The 24,244-nt window shown below is 42.0% G+C and overlaps 3 protein-coding genes across 5 annotated transcripts in view; 2 read left to right on the forward strand and 1 right to left on the reverse strand.

Annotated features, from left to right (window-relative positions):
- Positions 1 to 213: 213 nt before the first annotated feature.
- On the forward strand, positions 214 to 4,819 carry lrrc47 (leucine rich repeat containing 47). Its single transcript, XM_085146685.1, has 7 exons — positions 214 to 911; positions 1,264 to 1,722; positions 1,824 to 1,940; positions 2,022 to 2,137; positions 2,587 to 2,689; positions 2,939 to 3,028; positions 4,345 to 4,819. The coding sequence occupies exons 1-7, from the start codon at positions 342 to 344 to the stop codon at positions 4,564 to 4,566; spliced, it is 1,677 nt and encodes a 558-aa protein (XP_085002811.1). The 5' UTR covers positions 214 to 341; the 3' UTR covers positions 4,567 to 4,819.
- A 309-nt stretch (positions 4,820 to 5,128) lies between these two features.
- The window catches only part of LOC146495059 (L-rhamnose-binding lectin SML-like), a 29,727-nt gene continuing 10,611 nt past the window's right edge, over positions 5,129 to 24,244 (reverse strand). Inside the window, exons 2-10 of the mRNA XM_085146703.1 lie at positions 8,293 to 8,453; positions 7,889 to 7,921; positions 7,749 to 7,811; positions 7,279 to 7,414; positions 7,075 to 7,184; positions 6,944 to 6,988; positions 5,718 to 5,850; positions 5,450 to 5,553; positions 5,129 to 5,309 (exon numbers count right to left, since the gene is read on the reverse strand). Coding sequence (XP_085002829.1) covers positions 5,287 to 5,309; positions 5,450 to 5,553; positions 5,718 to 5,850; positions 6,944 to 6,988; positions 7,075 to 7,184; positions 7,279 to 7,414; positions 7,749 to 7,811; positions 7,889 to 7,921; positions 8,293 to 8,323 — 678 coding nt within the window. The 5' untranslated portion in view covers positions 8,324 to 8,453 and the 3' untranslated portion in view covers positions 5,129 to 5,286. The remainder of the gene's footprint in view (positions 5,310 to 5,449; positions 5,554 to 5,717; positions 5,851 to 6,943; positions 6,989 to 7,074; positions 7,185 to 7,278; positions 7,415 to 7,748; positions 7,812 to 7,888; positions 7,922 to 8,292; positions 8,454 to 24,244) is intronic.
- LOC146495060 (uncharacterized) lies at positions 18,827 to 23,462 on the forward strand. Of its 3 annotated transcripts, none has more exons than XM_085146694.1 (6): positions 18,827 to 18,913; positions 19,999 to 20,055; positions 20,152 to 20,345; positions 21,155 to 21,322; positions 21,528 to 21,623; positions 22,072 to 23,462. In XM_085146694.1, exons 3-6 carry the CDS (start codon positions 20,244 to 20,246, stop codon positions 22,384 to 22,386), a joined length of 681 nt encoding a protein of 226 aa, XP_085002820.1. In that variant the 5' UTR covers positions 18,827 to 18,913; positions 19,999 to 20,055; positions 20,152 to 20,243; the 3' UTR covers positions 22,387 to 23,462. The 3 variants fall into 3 exon arrangements, with proteins under 3 accessions (XP_085002820.1, XP_085002821.1, XP_085002819.1); XM_085146695.1 differs by having other exon boundaries at positions 20,157 to 20,345; XM_085146693.1 differs by lacking the exon at positions 18,827 to 18,913 and having other exon boundaries at positions 19,217 to 20,055.

The following is a 24,244-nucleotide window of genomic DNA, read 5'->3' on the forward strand; positions in this document are numbered from 1 at the left end:
TTCATAAACGTTTTGTATTGTGCTTTCAGAACAGCAATAATACGGCAACAATAATAAAGGAAGTTTGATCTCACCTTCAGAATAAAGGCATAAAGTAGCAGTAGCTTCAAGATTGGTTTTTCAATTATCTTAGCAATAACATGACGACAGCAAAGGCAATAAAATGCAAAAGAGACTAAAACACTAACTCTTCGCTTAATTTCTTAAAGCTACATTTTGATACATTTACTAGAGTTTCGTACACACGCCCATACGTGTATTTCTTTTAAATGATATTCACTTAGTTTGAAATTTTTAAACGGAAGTTGTGAGCTTTAGCACACTTGCATCAATCTAGCAGCATGGATGACACGAAGAAATGGCCAGAAGTAGAAAAAGCAGCGACAGAGAAGAGGCGTGAGTTGGTTTTACAGGGGCCCGCTGTTGATAAGAGAATTTCCTCAAACGGGGGACTCGACTCCTCCATCTACTCTCTGACACTACTGAATTATCTGGAAGTTAGCCAGTGCCCCAGTCTGACAGAGATCCACGAGGATATCCGGCATCTGACAAACCTCCAGAGTCTCATCCTGTGCAGAAACAAGCTCGCATCCATCCCTAATGTCATCGGCAACCTCAAGTCTCTAAAGGTCCTAGACCTGTCAGTCAACAACCTTACAGTCTTACCAGAGGGGGTCACCCAGTTAAGGGAGCTGAACACGCTCAATGTGAGCTGTAACAACCTGGAGGTCCTGCCTGAGGGACTCTCTCAGTGCACCAAGCTCTCCTCCATCAACATATCCAAGAATCGTGTCACCGGGTTTCCTGCTGACTTTTACTCTGAGAAACTGGACCTGCTCAGCACCGTGGTGGCCTCTGACAACTTAATCGAAGAGCTGAGTGGAGAGATTCACAAACTAGCTGCTCTGAAGGTGAACTCCATTCACAAAAATGTTGTTTTCCACCAATCAACAAGTGTAAACCTGCCTTAATTTAATTTTGCTCGACACATGGCTCACCACAATATGAGCCATGTTCACCAGGGCAGGAAAGCTTTTAACATATGGTTTAAGATGGCTTTCACTTTTTGCTAATATTATATGCTGGATAAACTGTCACTTTTTTAAAACATGCTTTGTAAATAAAAGGTTCTATATGTGTGCCCGCTTGGTTGCTGTAAAAGCTTAAATTATGTACACTTAAACTTCAGGGTACTTTTTTAGAGTGTGAGACTCCTGTGACACTCTGCCCTTGTTTTTGTCTTCCTCCTAACCATCTTTGCAGGTCCTGGATCTCTCCAATAATAAGCTGAGAGAGATTCCCTCTGATCTGAGTGACTGCCCCAAGCTGAAGGAAATCAGCTTCAAAGGCAACAAGCTGAATGACAAGCGTCTGGAGAAGATGGTCAACGGGTGCCAGACCAAGTCGATCCTCGATTACCTGAGAGGAAAAGGAAGAGGCAGACAAGGGGAAGATAAAGATGCTGACGGAGGACGCAGCACAGACAAGAAAAAAAGGCAGCAGCAGAGGAAGAAGAAGGAGAAGGCATCAGATGAGCAGGATGAGGTGGAAGAGCTGAACAAGATGGTGGTGAGGGTTCTCCATGTTTCAGATGCTCCCACGGCACTTACAGTCAAAGTGAGTGCAGAGGTGAAAGATGTGAGACCCTACCTGGTGTGCTGCATAGTCAGAGGTATGAACCTAAAATCTGGGAACGCTCTCAAACGGTTTCTGATGGCTCAGGTAAGATCCAAAACCTCACTATAATATTAATTCGGCATCACATCTGACACACCCAAATATGTGGTATAGAGTCCAGAAAGAATAGCTTTTTGTTTTTCCAGACAAAACTTCATGATGATTTGTGTGGTAAGAGGACCATAGCAACCATTGCAACTCATGATGTGCAGCAGCTCAAAAGTCCCCTTATGTATGATGTCAAACAACCTACCCAGCTCAAGGTACAAATGACAGAGAAGTCTTGTTTGTTAAACACTCTTTAAAAAAAAGACTCCTAATTTCACATGTTTATTCACCATTAGATTGTTGCGCTGGGTCGGAAGGAGATGACCGCTGTCGAGCTTATAAGGCATCTTCATCTAGAGGCTGAAGAGCTGAGGAAGCAGAAGAAGAGGCAGAATGTTACAGGCCTCCACAAGTCAGTACTGCATGTGACCTTTCCACACAGCACAAGCTTTGTTAACACTGGGTCAAAGATCTCCATTAGTCAGCCTCATAAAACCTTTGTGTTCAAGGCCCGAACCAATTTTAAGGACAAAAAACAATTTATGTAAAAAAATCCAAGGGACTGTTTAGATTAGAGGTGTGCGAGATGGTGTTTAAACACATGAGGGCAGCAGAGGTGTGTCAGACCACAGAATTGGTTTGAGTATTTTGGCCTTGAGCACTAAGTATTGTTCTCTTTAACAAAGTCAGGGGCAGTGACAAGACTTCGGCTGAGGTTTCAGAAATAAATACAAGAACACCTAAAAATGAGTTTTAAGTTCTGCAAGGTTAATGGTTTTAATTGCAGACAGACCTCTCACCTATTCTGTTGTCTCTGTCACCAGCCAAGCTGTTTTTGTTCTTTTTGTGTTGTTTTTAAAGATACCTCCAGCTTCTGCAAGGAAAGCCACTCTATCCATGTCTAGTAGATGCAGAAGGTGATGTGATTTCATTCCCACCAATCACCAACAGTGAGAAAACCAAGGTGTGTACATGTGGATATTCTCCCTATCTTATATTAGTCATTTACATTAATATTTACATTACTTTTACAGAATACAATGGATTTGATTTTTAGAGATATAACAAGTCAGCTTGCATTCTGTCCTGATTTAACAAGACAGAATTAAAGCTCATCAGAGGTGCTTATCAGCTGATGTTCTGTGCATCATTGGGCTGTTTTTGTGTCTTTTCGTGATCTGACAGAAATAATTACATGAGCTTTACTGTACAGATCAAGAAGACGACCAAAGAGTTGTTCGTGGAGGTCACGAGTGCGAGCAGCCTGCAGACCTGTAAAGATGTTATGGATGCTCTGATTGTAGTAAGTGCACTGCTCTTTTCTTTAGCGAATGATAATTTATCTCTGTATCACAACATGAGACAATGATGCACAGTTCTGACTGTAATACTTGTTAGAGAGACCCTGAAGGAAAAAGTGTCCTGAGGGTAGCAAGAGGAAACTCATTGAAGGTTCAGTTCTAAGTAAATTTAAGGGGAATGTTTTTGAGCAAGTGAAAGCCTCAGTCATGGTAATGTGCTTGGTAGTTAATGGGAAACCTTTTAGTAGACTGACACTGTGAGGGTAATGCTACCGGTAAGGCAGGAATGGGGATTGATGATGGTACACACGTCTGGTTTAGGAAATCTGTTTAACAGAATCAGTTTTTTTGCAGTTTGCAAAGTCCACTAATTTTTTCTCCTGAGTGGTATTTCTAGGCTGTTAACACCTTGTCATGAGCGGTACTGTTTGGAGGAAATGAAGAAGAGAGCTCAGAAAGGTGTTGCAACCTGTGAGCAGTGTACAAAGCCAGACTTTCTTAATTGTAGAACTGCTTAAATACAAAAAGGAGTCAGTGCTGTGACATGAAGTGCTTTAAATTCCTAGCAGAGGTTTTTGAGTAGAATGAATCAAAGAAAACAGAGACGATCAGTGACATTAAGAAGCACCTTTGTGTGTGTGTGTGTGTGTGTCTGTGAAGCAGTTTTGTAGTGTTACACAGTATTTGCACCTTATAATTGGCATTTTCTTACTACACACCTCGCAGAAGGATTGAAATTTTCCATGCTTAGGCTGATTATTTAATGTAAAGGCATTATAAAAAAATTATTAAAGGAGAAATTTTCGGTGAGTGTTATGCAGCGCATCAAGTTCCAGCCTTTTTCCAAAATGGACAAATTAATTTTTCTTAAAATTCTACATACAATATATAAAAATGTCAAATTGGGGAAAAAAATGGTTGAAGTCCTTGCAAATCTTTTGAAAGTAAAAAAAACCTAACAAAAATATAACGTGTATAAAATAATTCACAGCCTCTTCTCAATACTTTGTTGAAGCACCTTTGGCAGAAATTACAGCCTCAAGTAACCTATAGTTTTTCTCATTATTCTTTGGGGAAACCTCTCAAGCTCTATCAGGGTTCAATGAGATGTTGAGTGTCATGGCAAAGGCTGTGAATACCAATGTGTTTTTAGTTTTTATAAAGAATTTAAATCCAAGCTTTTTCACTTTTACATTATGGGGTGTTTTGTATAGACTTTTGAGGTGATCTGATCTCTCTCTGAGGGACTTCTTGGTAAAATAACAATCGAAAAAAATTGCATACACACATTTAACAGGCAGTTCATGTTTCTCTGCAGAAAATGGCAGAGTTGAACAAGTTCACAGCAGAGCATCAGGAAGAGGCGGGGTCAGATGGAGAAGGGGGTGGCCCACCAGTGCCCGCTGACGGCAGCGAGACCTCCAGCCAGCTGATCATCCAGCAGGTGCGAACGGTCGACCAGGACGGGAACCTGAAGGTGGTGTACCCGTCAAAGACAGATCTCTCCAACGACATGAACAACTTGACTATTATTTGGTAACAGTGCATTGGATTAAACCTCATGTTTGTACTCATTCACATGCTACGTGAAGTTATTTTAACAGTTTAAAGGATGGGGCTGTGTGAGCATTGAGGCTCATGTTTATGACTTTGACTTAACGTGCTTCAAACATACAATAACAATGTTGAACAATGGTTTATTTTGAAAAACTCTGACATTGTTAATACATGTTGCTGATTCATGTAAAGCTTTTTGAACCATAATTACTTTAATAAATCCATTTGCAAATTCAGCGATCATGCTGTGCATCTGAGGCATCATTTTTAAAACGGAGATAGCCATTCATGTGGAAATGGTGGTTGATTTTAACGCGGGGTAGTCACTTTTTATTAGTGGCGGATTTTATTGGCTTTTTCAGAATTCCTTTAAAAAAAACAACTTTTCAAGTAAGTAATTCTAAGTAGGTTTTAATAAACTTTATTTCTGATTTTAGATATTGACATTTTTGATTACAGCTGCTCATGCTGAATACAACCCAAACAGGAAAAATAAACCGCATAATTTCCTGTGCAGCAGCACAACATAAAACAAGACTCAAAGCTTTTATAGTATGCAAATTTGCTATGTTTATTGTGTTATGCAGATTGTACAGAGTTGACAAATATTATAGATTTCCCAGTGAGAAACCACAAGAATAACAAAGTGTCTTATCCAAAATTTGAATGAGACAAATTTTAATGAAACTAATATCAGAGACGTTTATGGAGTGACGGTGACAGGATCTGCCAAAGAGTGGAAAACAAAGGTGTGGTAAGATTGTTGCCATATTCTGTGTGTATCTTGCATTTCTCCACATCCCGACACAAAAACTCTGTATGGCTAGATTGGCTGTTTGCACTGACAGAGCTAAACAGGTACTTACAATTACAACCGTAAGACACCTCCAGGTACTTGTACGTGCCATGGCAGGGGTCTCCAAACACTGAGCTGCTGGCGCTGATAGTACAGCTGTTTTTCCCGTTACACCTGTAAACGTAGAATGGCATGACTGAAAAGGGCCATTGAGTCACTGATCCCATGGAATACATTACTAAATCCTCGTATATAAAACCTCCACCATCGTGGTTCATTCTTTGCCTTATTTCCTTCCAAAGTGAACAAGGGAACTTGTTTATGCTTCACTCACTGACCTCTGAGCGACTTTGGGAGTGGGGTTTGAGCAGTACACATTTTGAATCTGAGAGTCAGGCCGCCTGAAAGAGCAGGTGGTCTTGTCAAGGCGTCCGTAGTAAGCTCCGTAGACCAATATTACCTGCCCAACATCTATGCCAAAGAAGAGGAAAGAGGCCCGGAATGAAAAGTAGCTCATTTGTAGGTTCGTCACTAGGGATGGGTACCGGTGTCCGGTGCCATGATGGCACCGGTTCTGACATAAACGGTAGTAACCAGACCGAAAAGCAGCGCACATTTCGGTGCTTTATTTCGGTGCTTTTTTTTCCTGAGCTGTGATACACTTTAGATTCTAGCCAATCATTTTACGTTTCCGAGGATAGTAGGCGGGGCCAGGTGCGTACGTTCTTTTAGAGCAGAGCTACAGATTAAAATGCCCAAGACGAAGCGGTCAAAAGTCTGGCTGTACTTCACAGCAAAATATGCAAACTCAGCAGCCTGCAACAAGTGCTTTAAGCTGATACTGTGACACTGTCAAAGGAGGTAACACCTCAAATCCGATGAAACACCTAGCGACATAGCGGTTTTTTTTAAAGCCGAGAAATGCGCCGTATTTGATAGCTTGCTGCGAGACCTCACACCGAGCACATCTACTGCGCGTGTGGTGCCTGTTAACGGACCCGGAGCCCTGCTAGTGTAGCAGAAATGATGACGGATATTGATGGCAGCAGCCGTTCTTCTCTGCGTGAGTAGCTTAATGTTGTTCGTGTGTAATTTACGTTGAGTAGGCTAACCACGTTATTACATTAATGCATGTAAGGTGAACTAGCAAACATCATCATAGCTACATGCGGCTGTCTTCTTGTTTGATGGCAGATACTCCCTTCACCCTGGCCAAAAAGGCTAAAATGACCAAAGAAAAAGTGGAAAACAGTTAAACATGAGAGGTTTTTGGACAAAGTTTGTGTTTTTTCCATTGTTTAAGCACTGCTTCCAGCCAAGAGTGATACCATATATGCCCCATAGCTGCAGAAAAGGCTAACATTGTTATCTTTTTACAAAAAAAACAGCTAAACATGAGAGGTTTTTGGACCAATTTTGTGTTCTCCATTCTTTAAGCACAGGTTTGAGCACCGGCACCGTTTCAAAAGTACCGGTTTGGCACCGGTATCGGATAAAACCTAAACGATACCCATCCCTATTCGTCACATTGTTCCAACACAAATACAAAAAAACGTAATCTTACCACAGTACAAACGTGCCAAAGAACCCTGACAGGTCACTGTTTGAACTGTCAAAAAAAAAAACCCCAACAAAAATAAACATCAATCACATCACACAGACTGGTTAGCAGACTCATGCAGACATGTGACTGACTTGCTGAGAAGCAGGTGTAGTTGGTCTCCAGGTATTTGAAGATGCCGATGCAGGGATCCGAGGTACGAACGACATTTGTGTTTATCTCGCAGACCTTCCTGCCATCACACCTTTAGGAATAACAGTGTTATGTATGTAGTGTATACAACATAAAATATATAGAAAAATACCTGAAGTTGGCAGTTGAGCACTAAAATATAATACATTGCCTTAAGGATATCCACGGTGCCCCTTTGAGAGCACTGTGTATTGTGAAGCTGATCCTGAGGCCTGCCCTCACTGCAGGTCTCACGGTCTTTACGTCCGTACAGTGCAGCCTGCACTATGATCGCTCCATTATCTGTTAAACACCAAGGAATGTCTTTTTGCACCCAAGTACAACTATACTGTATACTTTGTCCTTAAGCCAAGAATATATGCTCAGCCAAAACTGCAAAGTACTTTTCACAGCTTTATGAGCTTTCAACACATTTCTGGAAAAAATGTTACTAAGGCAGTATTTTTAACCTGACATCTTTATCATGTTATAACATTAACATTTTCAGGGTTATTTAAGCTTATGTTTAATGTGCAAAACTACAATGCTGGTTGATGAAAAATATTTATGCTTTAAAAATCGAGATGTGCTGTTTGTTGTGGATGCTGACACACAGTCTTGGATATTTTACACATACCACAGCTTAAGTGCTGGACATTGATTCCATCATCACAGGTCACTGTTGTCTCCGTGGAAACAACTAAAGTAATAAATATGAAAGATTAAGTATATAGATTAAGTATATACAGAATAAATGCTGCACTATCAGATATTTACCTGATGATGTGAGCAAACAAGCTGTTGCAAGCACTGAAAACAAACATCAGTGTCAATTTTTATTATAAAAGTAAAAATGACACTTTTTTAAAGTTTGAAAAATGTATCTATTATTGCAGAGAAGCATACATTATTTATTATTTTTGGATAATACATAGAACATTAACAATATTAGCAACAATATTAGTTTCTGCAGATTTTATTAAGTAAAGTTTGTACACTGGTAACAACAGTTTCAAATCAATCAATTCTTCCCTCATTCTTTACTCCATAGGTAGCAAACAGTGTAGTTTATTCTGTAATGACTGAAATCATAAAATAAATAAATTTACCTCCAATGCATCCTAATTTGAATGTGAACCCACATAATTATCACACTGGCAGTGAATCACTTGTATACTCACACAGTGTGGTGCAGAGTCTGAAGGAGAGCATGGCTGTAGAAGCTCCAGTCTCGAGAGGCTTGCGGAACTGATAGTAGCTGGGACGGTTACGCTGGTATTTATCCTGCTGGCTCAAGAATTGAACAAGATCTTGATCTTGCACAACTACTGGCTCTTACTTCCTGGTGAAAAAAATGTGAACATGAGACCAACACGCGTTGTTGTTGTCCAAGTGCAACAAAGGCAATGGACAATGACTTGTTGTCTTTGGACTGTAATGAAGATGATGGTAAGAATTTCAAGTGGTAAGTGGTTTTTGTTTTCAAGCCCAACAATGGGCTCATTCATTGTTCTTGAAAATTAACCTGTTCCAAACATATTTATTACAGCTGATTCCTGGAAGGAGTATCCATTTCCCTTCAGGTGTGGTTAGATTTCAGGGTTATGGCTTGGTGACACACTTTACTATGTTTACACGAGAGTTTAGGTTTTTAAGACGTGGCTGTGTAAATTTGTAAAAGGTAAATAAGTCAGAACGTCAGGGGTTTAAAAGCATAGGATAAAATGTGTAAATAGGCGAATGAGGATTGTAAAAAGCAATTTGAGTGCTCAGAGTAGAAAAGTGCTTTGTAATTAGGTCCATAATTTGTCTGTCACATTTTACCTCTCTACACTACTAAAGTGGATTTTAAATAAAACAAAACATACAGCATGTTTTTAGTTTAATTCACACAAAATGCATTTTTTCTTTAGTTTTGTGGGAGTTTGTCCTTATCGGGAGGAAAAGCTGATAAAACTTTGAATGAACTGCATGAAAATGCAGTTTTATATATATATACATATATATACATACATATATATATATATATATATATATATATATATATATATATACACATATATATATATACACACATATACATACTAGGGGTGCAACGATACACAAAATTCACGGTTCGGTTCGGTTCGATACTTTGGTGTCACGGTTCGATATTTTTTCGATACAAAAAAAATGTTCATGCCTTTTTATTAATTTGTCATTTATTAAATTTTCACGGCACATTCTGCACCACATCTCTGTGCGTTCATCATTTGTTTGAAGCCAGCTCACCTCCTGCAACCACTTTTCAGAGAATACGCGCTTCTTTTGTGGTTCGGACTCCTTCTGACATTTCTTTGGAGGTGGAGGAACATCACAGTAACTGCTTAAAGGAGCTTCTTCGACATCTTTAAGAGTTCTAAACAAATGTCTGTCCTCCTGAAAATCTTATGTACGCAAACACGCGTTGCAACTTCTTATCTTGTGCGGGTTTTTATTTTGACAGCGAATGCGCACCTGCGGACCACTTATGTGCAGCCCTGGTTATTTAGCTCGTCATATTGCAGCCACAGAAATTCTTTTGTCCATGAAACCATAAAGCTGCACTTTCTTTTTTCCTTATAGTCTGATTTGTCATAACCTTTCCGTTTTGTGGTAAGCTTTTCTTTGGCTGTCACTTCTTCACGCTGACCTGTCTTATTTGGCTCAGCAGAACTAAAATATATATCCTGCTGCTTTTACACACGCACTAACATAACGCTCAGCGATTCTCTGCGCGATCAACCTCTCACATGTTTAAGCTGCGGGAGATTTCACTTGTCATGTTTGCATAGTAAGCTAACGATTGATAAGACGATGTCAGAGGAATTGGTGCGCAAATTATCATCACTCACCAATCAGTACTGTCGCTCTCTATACACAGTTCACGCGATTGCAAAGTGAAAGCAAAAAACAAGCGCAAATTCAAACGCGATTTCAGTATGTCACATATTGACAGTGGCCGATGCCAATGACATAATTACCCAGCTACATTTCCAAAAGAATGCAAAAGCATTGACATATATTTTTCCTTCCTAGGATAGGCCGACGGGCAGGGCAGAGATAGATTTTGGTAGCCCGACTGGAAAAAAGCCCCGTCGGGCTAGCGATTTTGCGAGCCCTGTATCTGATTGAGGAATCACTCATCTTTGGAAAAGAGAGTTTATTATGGAGAAATGTCTCTTTCCAAAATAAAAGCTATACTATACGCTTCTTCTGGGCTATATTCTCAGCAGCATATTAAACATATCAGGTCCCCATAAGGAGAATCGTGTGCTAACGGCTGTCTAAATGACTCGGGTAAAGTTTGTAGCATGCTGCTTGTTGTTTTTCTCTGCTTCCACTTGTCTTTGCACTAGGATGATGTCGGAGTAAATGTGCAGTCATATTGGTTGTGTTCCCACTAGTGCTGTCAGCGTAAATCTGAAATGACATTAACGTCACAACACGGCAAATCTCCGTTAACGAGCTACCGCGGATCACCTCATGAGTGGGGCTGGAAGACGTCAACACATTAACGAGCTAACTGCGCTAACACACTAGTTCCCACCAATTGAGCATTGCTGGCACATCCAACATACTGTTTTACTTTTGTCCATGACAGGCTTACCTTCAGGGTCATACATCACATGAAAACCAAAATAGTTCCAAACGCCAGATCTGAATGAGGGTGGGGGAGGTTCAATTTGCCATGTTGCAACTAGCCTAGCTTCTGTCTCGCTAGCTTGCCCTGCGCTCAGTGAATCTGTGTTCGACTACTCCGCCTAGGCTGCACTGTCGAGCGCAGATCCACTGAGCGCTCAACACAGACAGCATCATCAGAAGGAAAGTTGATAAAATAAATTAAAAATGTTGTATCGTTCGATACATATGCGTACCGAACCGAAAGCACTGTATCGAACGGTTCGATATCGATACGAGTATCGTTGCACCCCTAATACATACATATATATATATATATATATAAATCCATCCCATCCATCCATCTTCATCCGCTTTATCCGAGACCCAGAGTGGGCACTCCACCCTTTTCCGGCTGAGAACCATGGCCTCAGATTTGGAGGTGCTGATCCTCATTCCTGCTGCTTCACACTAGGCTGCGAACCGCTCCAGTGCGAGCTGGAGGCCCTCACCTGATGAAGCCAACAGAACCACATCATCCACAAAAATCAGAGATGAGATTCTGAGGCCACCAAAGCGAAAGCCCTCTGCCACTTGGCTGCACCTAGAAATCCTGTCCATAAAAATTATGAACAGAACCGGTGACAAAGGGCAGCCCTGGCGGAGCCCATCACCCACCGGGAACGAGTCCGACTTATTGCCGGCAATGCGAACCAAGCTCCTGCAACGGTTGTATAGGGATCGAATGGCCCGTAGCAATGGGCCAGACACCCCATACTCCCGCGACACCTCCCACAGGACACCCCGAGGGACACGGTCGAATGCCTTCTCCAAGTCCACAAAACACATGTAGACTGGTTGGGCAAACTCCCATGCACCCTCAAGTATCCTCGAGAGGATGAAGAGCTGGTCCAGTGTTCCGTGACCAGGACGAAAACCGCATTGTTCCTCCTGTATCCGAGGTTCGACTAGCGGACGAACTCTCCTTTCCAGCACCCTGGCATAGACTTTCCCGGGGAGGCTGAGGAGTGTGATCCCCCTGTAGTTGGAACACACCCTCCGGTCCCTCTTCTTATAGATGGGGACCACCACCCCGGTCTGCCAGTCCAGGGGTACTGCCCCTGATCTCCACGCAACATTGCAGAGGTGTGTCAACCAAGACAGCCCTACAACGTCCAGAGCCTTCAGGAACTCGGGGCGGACCTTATCAACACCAGGGGCTCTGCCACCAAGGAGTTGTTTAACTGCCTCAGTGACCTCACCCCCGGAAATTGGCGGGTCATTCCCCTCATCCCCAGACTCTGCTTCCTCCTCGGAAGACGCGTCAGTGGGATTAAGGAGGTCCTCGAAGTATTCCTTTCACCGCCTGACAATTTTCTCAGTCGACGTCAGCAGCGCTCCGCCAGCACTATACACAGTGCAGGTAGAGCACCGCTTTCCCCTCCTGAGACGCCTGACGGTTTGCCAGAATCTCTTCAAGGCAGTCCGAAAGTCTTTTTCCATGGCCTCTCCGAACTCCTCCCACACCCGAGTTTTTGCTTCAGCCACTGCCCGAGCCGCATTCCGCTTGGCCTGTCGATACCTGTCGGCTGCCTCCGGAGTCCCACAGGCTAACCAAGCCCGATAGGACTCCTTCTTCAGCCTGTTGGCTCCCTTCACCTCTGGTGTCCACCATTTGGTTCGGGGATTACCACCACGGCAGGCACCAACCACCTTGCGGCCGCAGCTCAATGCAGCAGCTTCGGCAATGGCGACGCTGAACATGGTCCATTCGGACTCAATGTTCCCCGCCTCCCTCGGAATGCTGTTGAAGCTCTGCCGGAGGTGTGCGTTGAAGATCTCGCGGACTGGGGCCTCTGCTAGTCGTTCCCAGCACACCCTCACTACGCGTTTAGGTGCACCAGGTCTGTCCAGCGTCCTCCCCCGCCACCTGACCCAACTCACCACCAGGTGGTGATCAGTTGACAGCTCAGCCCCTCTCTTTACCCGAGTGTCCAGAACATATGGTCGCAGGTCTGATGATACAATTACAAAATCGATCATCGACCTACGGCCTAGACCGTCCTGGTGCCACGTGCACTTATGGACACTCTTATGTTCGAACAAGGTGTTCGTTATGGCCAAACTGTGATTAGCACAGAAGTCCAATAACAAAGCACCGCTCAGGTTCAGATCAGGGAGGCCGTTCCTCCCAATCACGCCCCTCCAGGTCTCGCTGCCGCTACCCACGTGAGCATTGAAGTCTCCCAGCAGGACAACAGGAGCACCTTCCAGCACCCCCCCCCCCCCCCCCCCCCCCCCCCCCCCCAGGGACTCTAAGAAGGCTGGGTACTCCGAACTGCCACTCGGCGCATAAGCACAGATGACAGTCAGGACCCGTTCCCCGACCCTAAGGCACAGGGAACAAACCCTCTCGTCCACCGGGAAAAACCCCAACGTACCGGCAGCAAGCCGAGGGGATATTAGACTACCCACCCCAGCCTGCCGCCTCTCACCAGGGGCAACTCCAGACTGAGACAGAGTCTAGCCCCTCTCCAGGAGACTGGTTCCAGAGCCCAAGCCATGCGTAGAGGTGAGCCTGACTATATCTAGCCGGTACCTCTCAACCTCACGCACTAACTCAGGCTCCTTCCCCACCAGAGAGGTGACATTCCATGTCCCTATTGCCAGTCTTGGCAGCCGGGGGTCAGTCCGCCAGGGCCTCCGCTCCTGGCCGCCACCCGGCACACAACGCACCCGATCCCTATGGCGCCTCCTGCGGGTGGTGGGCCTGCGGGAGGATGGGCCCATGTCTCCTCTTCGGGCTGTGCCCGGCCGGGCCCCATGGACTAAGGCCCGGCCACCAGACACTCGCCCTCGGGCACCCTCCCCGGGCCTGGCTTCAGGGCGGGGCCCCGGTAACCCTATCCCGGGCAGGGTAAACTGTTCCCTCGGTGTTCTTTTCATAAGGGTCTTCTGAATCGCTCTTTGTCTGGTCCCTCACCCAGGACCAATTTGCCATGGGAGACCCTACCAGGGGGCAAAAGCCCCCAGACAACATAGCCCCTGGGATCCCTGGGACACACAAACCCCTCCACCACGATAAGGTTGCGATTCACGGAGGAGTATATATATATATATATATATATATATATATATATATATATATATATATATATATATATACACACACACATATATACACATATATATATATATATATATATATATATATATATATACACACACATATATATATATATATATATATATATATATATATATATATATATATATATATACACACACATATACATATTGTCGGATTATAATATTATTTTATGCCATGTTAGACCCCTAATTAAAGATTGTGAATTATTATGTAGTTTTAGTTTGCATTATTCTCCTGAATTAGAAGAAGGTGATAACTATTACATTTGGTAAACTGATTTGCATTACATTAGAATGCTGATTTATTGTGAATGAATGATATTGTTTTATGATGCATTATACTGTGAGTTATAAGAAATACTGTTCCAGAAAGTCATCGCCTTATTTGTCTGACTAGAAGAGAACAGAGCATACTGCCCCATCTCAGCAGGAGCAGATAAACAGGGAGCCAAGGTCGTAGCTTAGGCGCTGTGTGTGAGAAAGAATGTGAATGTTTAGGCTTTTATGATTAGGTGGGGGCCTCTAGAGGCTATAAGAGTTTGATCAAGGCTCCACCATTTTGAGATCTGATGCTGTCTGCTGTATGGTGTCCATCTCCCACGCGTGTGTTCATTAAATCATCGTTTGACTTGACCCGGCCGGACCAGTGTGGTTATTTTTGGTTTTCCTCCTGTATCCATCCCCAGTATTTGAATCCGTAACAATATATATACACACATATACATACATATATATACGTATATATATATATATATATATATATTAGGGGTGCAACGATACACAAAATTCACGGTTCGGTTCAGTTCGATAATTTGGTGTCACGGTTCGATATTTTTTCGATACAAAAAAAATGTTCATGCCTTTTTATTAATTTGTCATTTATTAAATTTTCACGGCACATTCTGCACCACATCTCTGTGCGTTCATCATTTGTTTGAAGCCAGCTCACCTCCTGCAACCACTTTTACGAGAATACGCGCTTCTTTTGTGGTTCGGACTCCTTCTGACATTTCTTTGGAGGTGGAGGAACATCACAGGAATTGCTTAAAGGAGCTTCTTCGACATCTTTAAGAGTTCTAAACAAATGTCTGTCCTCCTCCTGAAAATCTTATGTACGCAAACACGCATTGCAACTTCTTATCTTGTGTGCGTTTTTATTTTGACAGCGAATGCGCACCTGCGGACCACTTATGTGCAGCCCTGGTTATTTAGCCCTTCATATTGCAGCCACAGAAATTCTTTTGTCCATGAAACCATAAAGCTGCACTTTCTTTTTGCCTTATAGTCTGATTTGTCATAACTTTTCCGTTTTGTCACTTCTTCACCCTGACCTGTCTTACAGTGGGGCAAAAAAGTATTTAGTCAGCCACCGATTGTGCAAGTTCCCCCACTTAAAATGATGACAGAGGTCAGTAATTTGCACCAGAGGTACACTTCAACTGTGAGAGACAGAATGTGAAAAAAAATTCCATGAATTCACATGGTAGGATTTGTAAAGAATTTATTCGTAAATCAGGGTGGAAAATAAGTATTTGGTCAATAACAAAAATACAACTCAATACTTTGTAACATAACCTTTGTTGGCAATAACAGAGGTCAAACGTTTACTATAGATCTTTACCAGGTTTGCACACACAGTAGCTGGTATTTTGGCCCATTCCTCCATGCAGATCTTCTCAAGAGCAGTGATGTTTTGGGGCTGTCGCCGAGCAACACGGACTTTCAACTCCCGCCACAGATTTTCTATGGGGTTGAGGTCTGGAGACTGGCTAGGCCACTCCAGGACTTTCAAATGCTTCGTACGGAGCCACTCCTTTGTTGCCCGGGCGGTGTGTTTTGGATCATTGTCATGTTGGAAGACCCAGCCTCGTTTCATCTTCAAAGTTCTCACTGATGGAAGGAGGTTTTGGCTCAAAATCTCACGATACTTGGCCCCATTCATTCTGTCCTTAACACGGATCAGTCGTCCTGTACCCTTGGCAGAAAAACAGCCCCATAGCATGATGTTTCCACCCCCATGCTTCACAGTAGGTATGGTGTTCTTGGGATGCAACTCAGTATTCTTCTTCCTCCAAACACGACGAGTTGAGTTTATACCAAAAAGTTCTACTTTGGTTTCATCTGACCACATGACATTCTCCCAATCCTCTGCTGTATCATCCATGTGCTCTCTGGCAAACTTCAGACGGGCCTGGACATGCACTGGCTTCAGCAGCGGAACACGTCTGGCACTGCGGGATTTGATTCCCTGCCGTTGTAATGTGTTACTGATGGTGACCTTTGTTACTTTGTTCCCAGCTCTCTGCAGGTCATTCACCAGGTCCCCCCGTGTGGTTCTGGGATCTTTGCTCACCGTTCTCATGATCATTTTGACCCCACGGGATGAGATCTTGCGTGGAGCCCCAGATCGAGGGAGATTATCAGTGGTCTTGTATGTCTTCCATTTTCTGATGATTGCTCCCACAGTTGATTTTTTCACACCAAGCTGCTTGCCTATTGTAGATTCACTCTTCCCAGTCTGGTGCAGGTCTACAATTCTTTTCCTGGTGTCCTTCGAAAGCTCTTTGGTCTTGGCCATGGCGGAGTTTGGAGTCTGACTGGTTGAGGCTGTGGACAGGTGTCTTTTATACAGATGATGAGGTCAAACAGGTGCCATTCATACAGGTAACGAGTGGGGGACAGAAAAGCTTCTTACAGAAGACGTTACAGGTCTGTGAGAGCCAGGGATTTTCCTTGTTTGAGGTGACCAAATACTTATTTTCCACCCTGATTTACGAATAAATTCTTTACAAATCCTACCATGTGAATTCATGGATTTTTTTTTCACATTCTGTCTCTCACAGTTGAAGTGTACCTCTGGTGCAAATTACTGACCTCTGTCATCATTTTAAGTGGGGGAACTTGCACAATCGGTGGCTGACTAAATACTTTTTTGCCCCACTGTATTTGGCTCAGCAGAACTAAAATATATATCCTGCTGCTTTTACACACGCACTCACATGACGCTCAGCGATTCTCTGCGCGATCAACCTCTCACATGTTTAAGCTGCGGGAGATTTCACTTGTCATGTTTGCATAGTAAGCTAACGATTGATAAGACGATGTCAGAGGAATTGGTGCGCAAATTATCATCACTCACCAGTCAGTACTGTCGCTCTCTATACACAGTTCACGTAATTGCAAAGTGAAAGCAAAAAACAAGCGCAAATTCAAACGCGATTTCAGTATGTCACATATTGACAGTGGCCGATGCCAATGACATAATTACCCAGCTACATTTCCGAAAGAATGCAAAAGCATTGACATATATTTTTCCTTCCTACGATAGGCCGACGGGCAGGGCAGAGATAGATTTTGGTAGCCCGACTGGAACAAAGCCCAAGGACGTCGGGCTAGCGATTTTGCGAGCCCTGTATCTGATTGAGGAATCACTCATCTTTGGAAAAGAGAGTTTATTATGGAGAAATGTCTCTTTCCAAAATAAAAGCTATACTATACGCTTCTTCTGGGCTATATTCTCAGCAGCATATTAAACATATCAGGTCCCCATAAGGAGAATCATGTGCTAACTGCTGTCTAAATGACTCGGGTAAAGTTTGTAGCATGCGTGCTTGTTTTTGTCTGCTTCCACTTGTCTTTACACTAGGATGATGTCGGAGTAAATGTGCAGTCATATTGGTTGTGTTCCCACTAGTGCTGTCAGCGTTAATCTGAAATGACGTTAACGTCACAACACGGCAAATCTCCGTTAACTAGCTACCGTGGATCGCCTCATGAGTGGGGCTGGAAGATGTCAACACATTAACGAGCTAACTGCGCTAACACACTAGTTCCCACCAATTGAGCATTGCTGGCACATCCAACATACTGTTTTACTTTTGTCCATGACACGCTTACCTTCAGGGTCATACGTCACATGAAAACCAAAATAGTTCCAACGCCAGATCTGAATGAGGGTGGGGGAGGTTCAATTTGTCATGTTGCAACTAGCCTAGCTTCTGTCTCGCTAGCTTGCCCTGCGCTCAGTGAATCTGTGTTCGACTACTCTGCCTAGGCTGCACTGTCAAGCGCAGATCCACTGAGCGCTCAACACAGACAGCATCGTCAGAAGGAAAGTTGATAAAATAAATTAAAAATATTGTATTGTTCGATACATATGCATACCGAACCGAAAGCACTGTATCGAACGGTTCAATATCGATACGAGTATCGTTGCACCCCTAATATATATATATATATATATATATATATATATATATACACATATACATACATATATATATATATATATATATATACATATATATATATACACACATATACATACACTGTAAACCCGAATGTTCAAAGTAATTAAATAGATTAAGTAGTGTATACTCAAAGTCTTTAAAAAGTTCTGTTAACTTAAATATGTCAAGTTCGTGTAACATGTTCTTCTTTTTGAATAAATGAAACTAATAATTTTTGATTGAATTGAACTATTTCTATATTAAGTAAGCATCACTTAAAATCATAACTTAAGCACAACGTAACACAGTTAAGTTAGGACATATAAGAATGGTAAAGTTCTGTTATTTTTGTTGTTTCAAGTAGGTAGGATTTAATAATAAACTTAATTTATGTAGCACATGCTAAAATACAATAAAATCTCAAAGTGTTTCACCAAATAAGTAAAATCAAATAGTCTTAAATGCATTAGTGGAAGACAAAATGTATTTATTTTAATATTCATTGTCTTATCAATGTATCCTATATATATTTTTTTAATTTTTTCCGTAAGTGTTGAGCAGCTGCAGGAATCAATTTTTATTCCGAGTTAATCTCTGATTCACCCTCCGAAGCGGAAGGCGGCGCTAATGAGCATTACACACTGATCGTTTACCGCTATTTGGAAAAAAATACGAAACACAGAAGTAGTAAAGGTATATGGGCGGGAAACAGCAGCAAAGAGGCAACACGGACGACTGGAGAAAGTTGGACCTAACGGCAGCAACTAGCATCACTGGACTTACAGTAAGTTTTCAATGTTGATATTAGTTTATTGTTAATATACGAATATTTAGTTGTACTTTGGGTGCGTGTCGAAAAGAATAGCAGAAATGTCCGGTCGGTGCTTTTTATGTGCTTTGCTGCTCTCCCCGAAGGAAACTTTGCACTTGCAGAGCTAGCATTAAGTTGTTGTAATGAGGGTCGCAGGCTGTTTAAAAAGTTAGATACTACTTGTTCTAGAGGTGGCGCCCGGTGGCCTAGTATGAAACAAAGTGTTTTAATCTCTCTTAATTTTTAAACCCCCTCTCATGACTCAGAATAGTTGGGTCCAAACAAGCCCGCTGTCCCTGCAGTTACACAGCGGAGATACCTGTCTGCAGTGAGAGTGCTTTCAAGCCACTATATTTTAAACTATATGTGCGAATAAGTGGTGCAGGTGTATTAGGTGTTTGAGCGACGGTCTCGATAGGTGTTTTTTTTTTACATATATATCAGTCACTTTACGCAGTAGAATGATCGGGAAACTCATCCTTCTAATACACCTGCTCTGACGAGCCACATTGTTCACAAGCCAGAGTTAGAGGGCCAATGAAAGAGCACTGCACACGCATCGTCTCCTCTCACTTTGCCTAATTAGTGGAATCACTTGTCAATCAACTTCTGCCAACCAATTGGCACTCTTGGATCACTAAGGTCCTAAAAAACAAACCTGTCAATCAAAACAACCAGAATCGTTCGGAGAGAGAAGCAGTGATGAGGAGCCTGACATTTTTGACATTAACTGTGTATGCACATTAAATAATTTCAAATAACATATGTTTGGGGGAACCTCTCATCAGTAAGGCTTTAGTTTGTAGAAATGGCGTTGTTGTTAATTTAACCATGCCGTTAAAGTTCAAGTGCTGCTGCTTGTCTTCAGTATTGTAATATTTGCTCGATGGCTTTAGTATCTTGACTAGAGATGCATTCACACTTTGGGGATTAAATGAAAAGATCATTAACAGGGAAAAATTATAAATGTATAATTATAATAAGTATTTATAATTTGTCACCGTTTGGATGCTTTTTAATTGTTCATCAGTTTATGCCTTTGGATCTCTCTGTTCCAGCTTCAAGAATTAAGACCGAGTCAAGGAAGAGAACTGGGGATGTGATAAAGATACCAGGTAATTCATTTTGTTTGTGAATTCTTCTACCAATCACCGCTCTCGCGCTCTCTCGAGTTGTCTTAAAAACCCCTAAAAAGCCAAACTTTCCCCAAGGAAAGGATCCTTCAAGCCTTGACCAGTTGAGGCAAGCAATTGTTGAAGAAGTCAAGAAGGCTGAGAAGAACCTGCCCCTCATTAGAAAGTTGATGAAGACCACATTTCCCCTGCGCAGACAAACCATAGTGATGTCCTGCCCGCCACTGAAGGAGCTCTTGGACCTCTGGCCTGCTCTAAAAATGGAGTCTGAGGTAATATGGATCAGCTCTCTTTAAAATGAAAATTGTAATTCTTACTCATGTGGCAGCTTTTTGCTGCTTTATAAAGGTGTTATGCTGAGTGAACGGACTCTATGGCAGAACACACAGAAGCGCAGAAAATGCAAGGAGTGCTCTTTATTTGTGGTGTCTAAGTTATATGAAATTATACAGAGGGACAAACAGAGGGAAACCAGGGGAGGACGCTGACACGTATTCGGAGGGAAAGGGGTTACCCGCGCACGCAGGGTGGATCTATAAGAAAAAGAAAAACAAAACTTTAGAGGGAGATGCCAAACCACCGGTAAGAAACAGCAACAAACATGGGGAGAGTTGGAGAGCTCACTTGTCACACTGGCTGTACGGGCTCGGGCGGGGATTCTCGGGATGTGGGAGAAACGCTGTAAATGATCTCCGTAGTGATCCCGGAAATGCGGCTTCACAAACAGCTGACAGGTAAGCGGGTGATGGATCCGGCTGAGGATACAAGACAACAGGTAAGCAAACAAAATCCCAGACATAGGTTGGCCGTAATGCACACCGCGGAGAATTAAACACGTTACCACTCGAGGAGGTGGCAATACTCCGACACCAGACGTCAGTCGCGCTGCTCCTAAGTAACACTCCATCAAATGACGTCTGATGCACCGCCGGTGTGTCAGCATCCCGTGACACACCACCCCGCCTACCTGAGCTGAAAACAGAAGCAGATCCCGTGACACCACACCAGAGAAACCCCACCAACCCCTAACAAAAGGTGTGCGAGATTCTTCAAATTGAACTGTATTGTCCTTCTGCTGTAGTTGTATGCAGAGTTTCAGCGGATTACAAATCAGAACCTGCCCAATACATTCTACGCTGGACTTGACCGCCATCTTCCTCGACTGATGACCTTATTCAGACAGAAGGCATCAAAAACTGGGAAGACAGCAGATGCCCTGGCTGAAATTCTAAGAATTCACGATGAACAGGTAATAATAGATTGTTACACATTTCATAGGTTGAACCAGTGGAACATTGGACAGGTTTAATGATTTAAATGAGCGTTTTGAATTTTGCTATTAGTCCACTTTGTGTTTGCTATTTGTCTGACTTTGTGGACATATGTTCTGATTTGACTGTTGTTGTTGAGTAAAACTCACCAGTATATACAATTCTGTTTTTATCTGGCAATAGGAAATCCATGATATCCACACCAAGCACACTACCGTTCTCCACGCCCTTCCTGTCTATCTGCGTGAGGATGTCTCTGGATTTTTCAGAACCTGCACTGTGAGTGTCCTTAAGTATCTAACAGATACTACTGTGTATATAAACAGTGCATCAAAGTACAAACATGTATTTGGATGCACTGTTTGGACTTACCTTTGTTTAGTCTACCCATACGGTTTCCATGTATGGTCTTTTCTGTCTCCTCACTACGAATGAACTGAATTGGTGTTTTGTTGAAAGTGATAAGATGTTTAGTAAAACATTTTCCTGTGTATTTCCTTTAGCTTAGTTTCAGTCTATCTCACACCACTTGATTCTCTGGTGAATTAGCTGATTTATGTGTGCAGAACATGGATCTTCTGTTTTTCACCTCTTACAGTGAGACCCAGGTCTCCCTTGTAAAAGAGGTATTGGATCTCAACGGGAGTTGGTAAAATGAGAAATTATATGTCGTTTGTTGTATTTCTTGGGTTAGATTGTGATTAGTATCTCTTTTTCATTCATTCAGGACGAATCTGATGAGTTGGAGCTTGATGGTGTTGAAGTGGCCCTCTTCACTGTCATCAGTGACCATGACACGACAAGTCCAGTTCACTACCAACCTGTGAAAATCTCTGTCGTCATTGAAAGTGATGCCATGGTCAGTCTCCCCAGATTTGGTGAAGCCTTCCTGGTAATGTTTGGACTGATCTATGCACTTCACCTCAGCTACCTCAAAGCCCTGACCAACACTTTAGAATTTACTCAAAAGATTTTACTTGGTCTAGAAAGTGGTAAACTGTCACCCAGGTTACAGACCCTCAAGAATGACTTGGTTATGTAGGAACTCATCTGAAAGAAGGATGCGGGGTGAAGCATTATAAAAGGCTAGTTCAAAGTGCTCTCCTTTTATCTAAATAATGCCTCAAAACGTTATTGCATTACTCTACAGGTGTTCAGCCAATAGGTCCAAACTATACAACGTGCCTTTGTTCTCATTAACATAATGCAAAGCAACACTAATGTTTTGTATTTGTATGTTTTAATGTTTTTCGTAATACTATTTCTAAAACATTGTGGGCTGCGCAAGATGACCTAAATTTCACTGTTTGATACTGGTTAATGTAAAACAAATAGCATTGTAATTCACTCAAATTGCTGCCCTGTTGCCTTATTCAGATATTAGCCAGAGAGCCAAAAGCACATTTTGATATTATTTATTATTATTTGGCATTATTTTTTATTACTGACAGTTTTCCTGACTAAACAATTTTTGGTCTACTTACTTTAATTTATAAATGTTTTTGTTAATTATTTTTAATTTATTTAATATTTTTTTTAAAAATGTATTTAATTTCAACATAATGTGCTAAAAGGGAGCAGGCAAGATACTGTTCAATGGCAGATGTTTATGACTTTTGCATATTAAGTTACCGATACTCAGTGTAATTGAGGCAATCAATTGCCTCAAAAATTTTAAGTTTTGGGTCACATGTTTTTAAGTATCAAGTAATCAACATATTTGACTAATGTGTACTTAAAATAATGACAACACAAACTAATAAACATTTGAGTGTTGTTAACATAAAAAATGTTGTGGTTGTGTACTTATTTTTTATAAGTTCTGTGAACTTATTCCTTTGAATTTGTAAACTTGAAACTTTCAGTCATATTAACTGCAAATATTTGAGTTGACCATTCTCAAAAGATACAAGTACCATGTAATCCAAACTTTTGTGTTCTGGAAAAATTTGACTTTTGAGTTGATCAACTTTAAAAAATTGAGGCAATCGATTGCCTCAATTTTTTTGAGTTCTGGTAACTTATTCGGGTTTACAGTGTACTCAAAGACCACTAAGGCCGGAAGTGAGAGGCTTGTGAAATGGGACGTCTAGCCTCCGTTGCTAGGCAACCTGGTTGCTATGCGGTTGCTAGGCAACCCAGTTGCTATGCAGTTGCTAGGCAACCCGGTTGCTATGCGGTTGCTAGGCAACCTGGTTGCCAGGCGGTTGCCAGGCAACCCGGTCGCTAGGCAACCCGGTTGCTAGGCAACGTTTCATACAGCTTTGTTTGACAGAAATGAAGGACAAAATCTTTTGTTCATTTGTGACTGTGAAATCATGATTATTGGGCTTCACTTCTGTACTGAACAGTCATTTAATGAATAACTGGCTTGGTTCAGAATTAATTGTGCGTGTGTCAAAAAAAATCAACACACTGCTTCAGAAGCACTGTGTCGAAGCTTGATTCGTTTGGCCAGAGTCACGTGATCAGTGACGTCCGAAGCTTCATTTAGAACCTAACTGCTTCGGTGTCTGATTCACTGGTTTATAAGGAAGTGAATCATTTGCGGGATTTGTGGAGTGTTTTGATGGTGACAGATAGCAAACCACTGATATTTATACTGAGAGATTTGGAGCGAGCGAGGAATAGAAGAGTTTCTGTCATGTGGGAGTATTTTGAGTTGATTTTGGTCAATCGGGTAGGTTTTCCAGCTTTGTGTTCTTGTTGTTTGCCTTTGTATTGTGCGTGTTTAATTTATCTGAAAATGGGAAAAACTTAAAATGTCAAAAATCTGCTTTTTAAAATGTAAATATAATTAAATAACTTTAGAAAGACTCCCATTTGACTCTTTACATTTAATGTTATAAAAAAATATTTTTTAATTTTTAAATAATCTTAAACTGTTAGTCTGCAAAATG

The sequence above is a fragment of the Neolamprologus multifasciatus genome, chromosome 20, assembly GCF_963576455.1.
Source record: "Neolamprologus multifasciatus chromosome 20, fNeoMul1.2, whole genome shotgun sequence".
NCBI classification, from domain to species: domain Eukaryota; kingdom Metazoa; phylum Chordata; class Actinopteri; order Cichliformes; family Cichlidae; genus Neolamprologus; species Neolamprologus multifasciatus.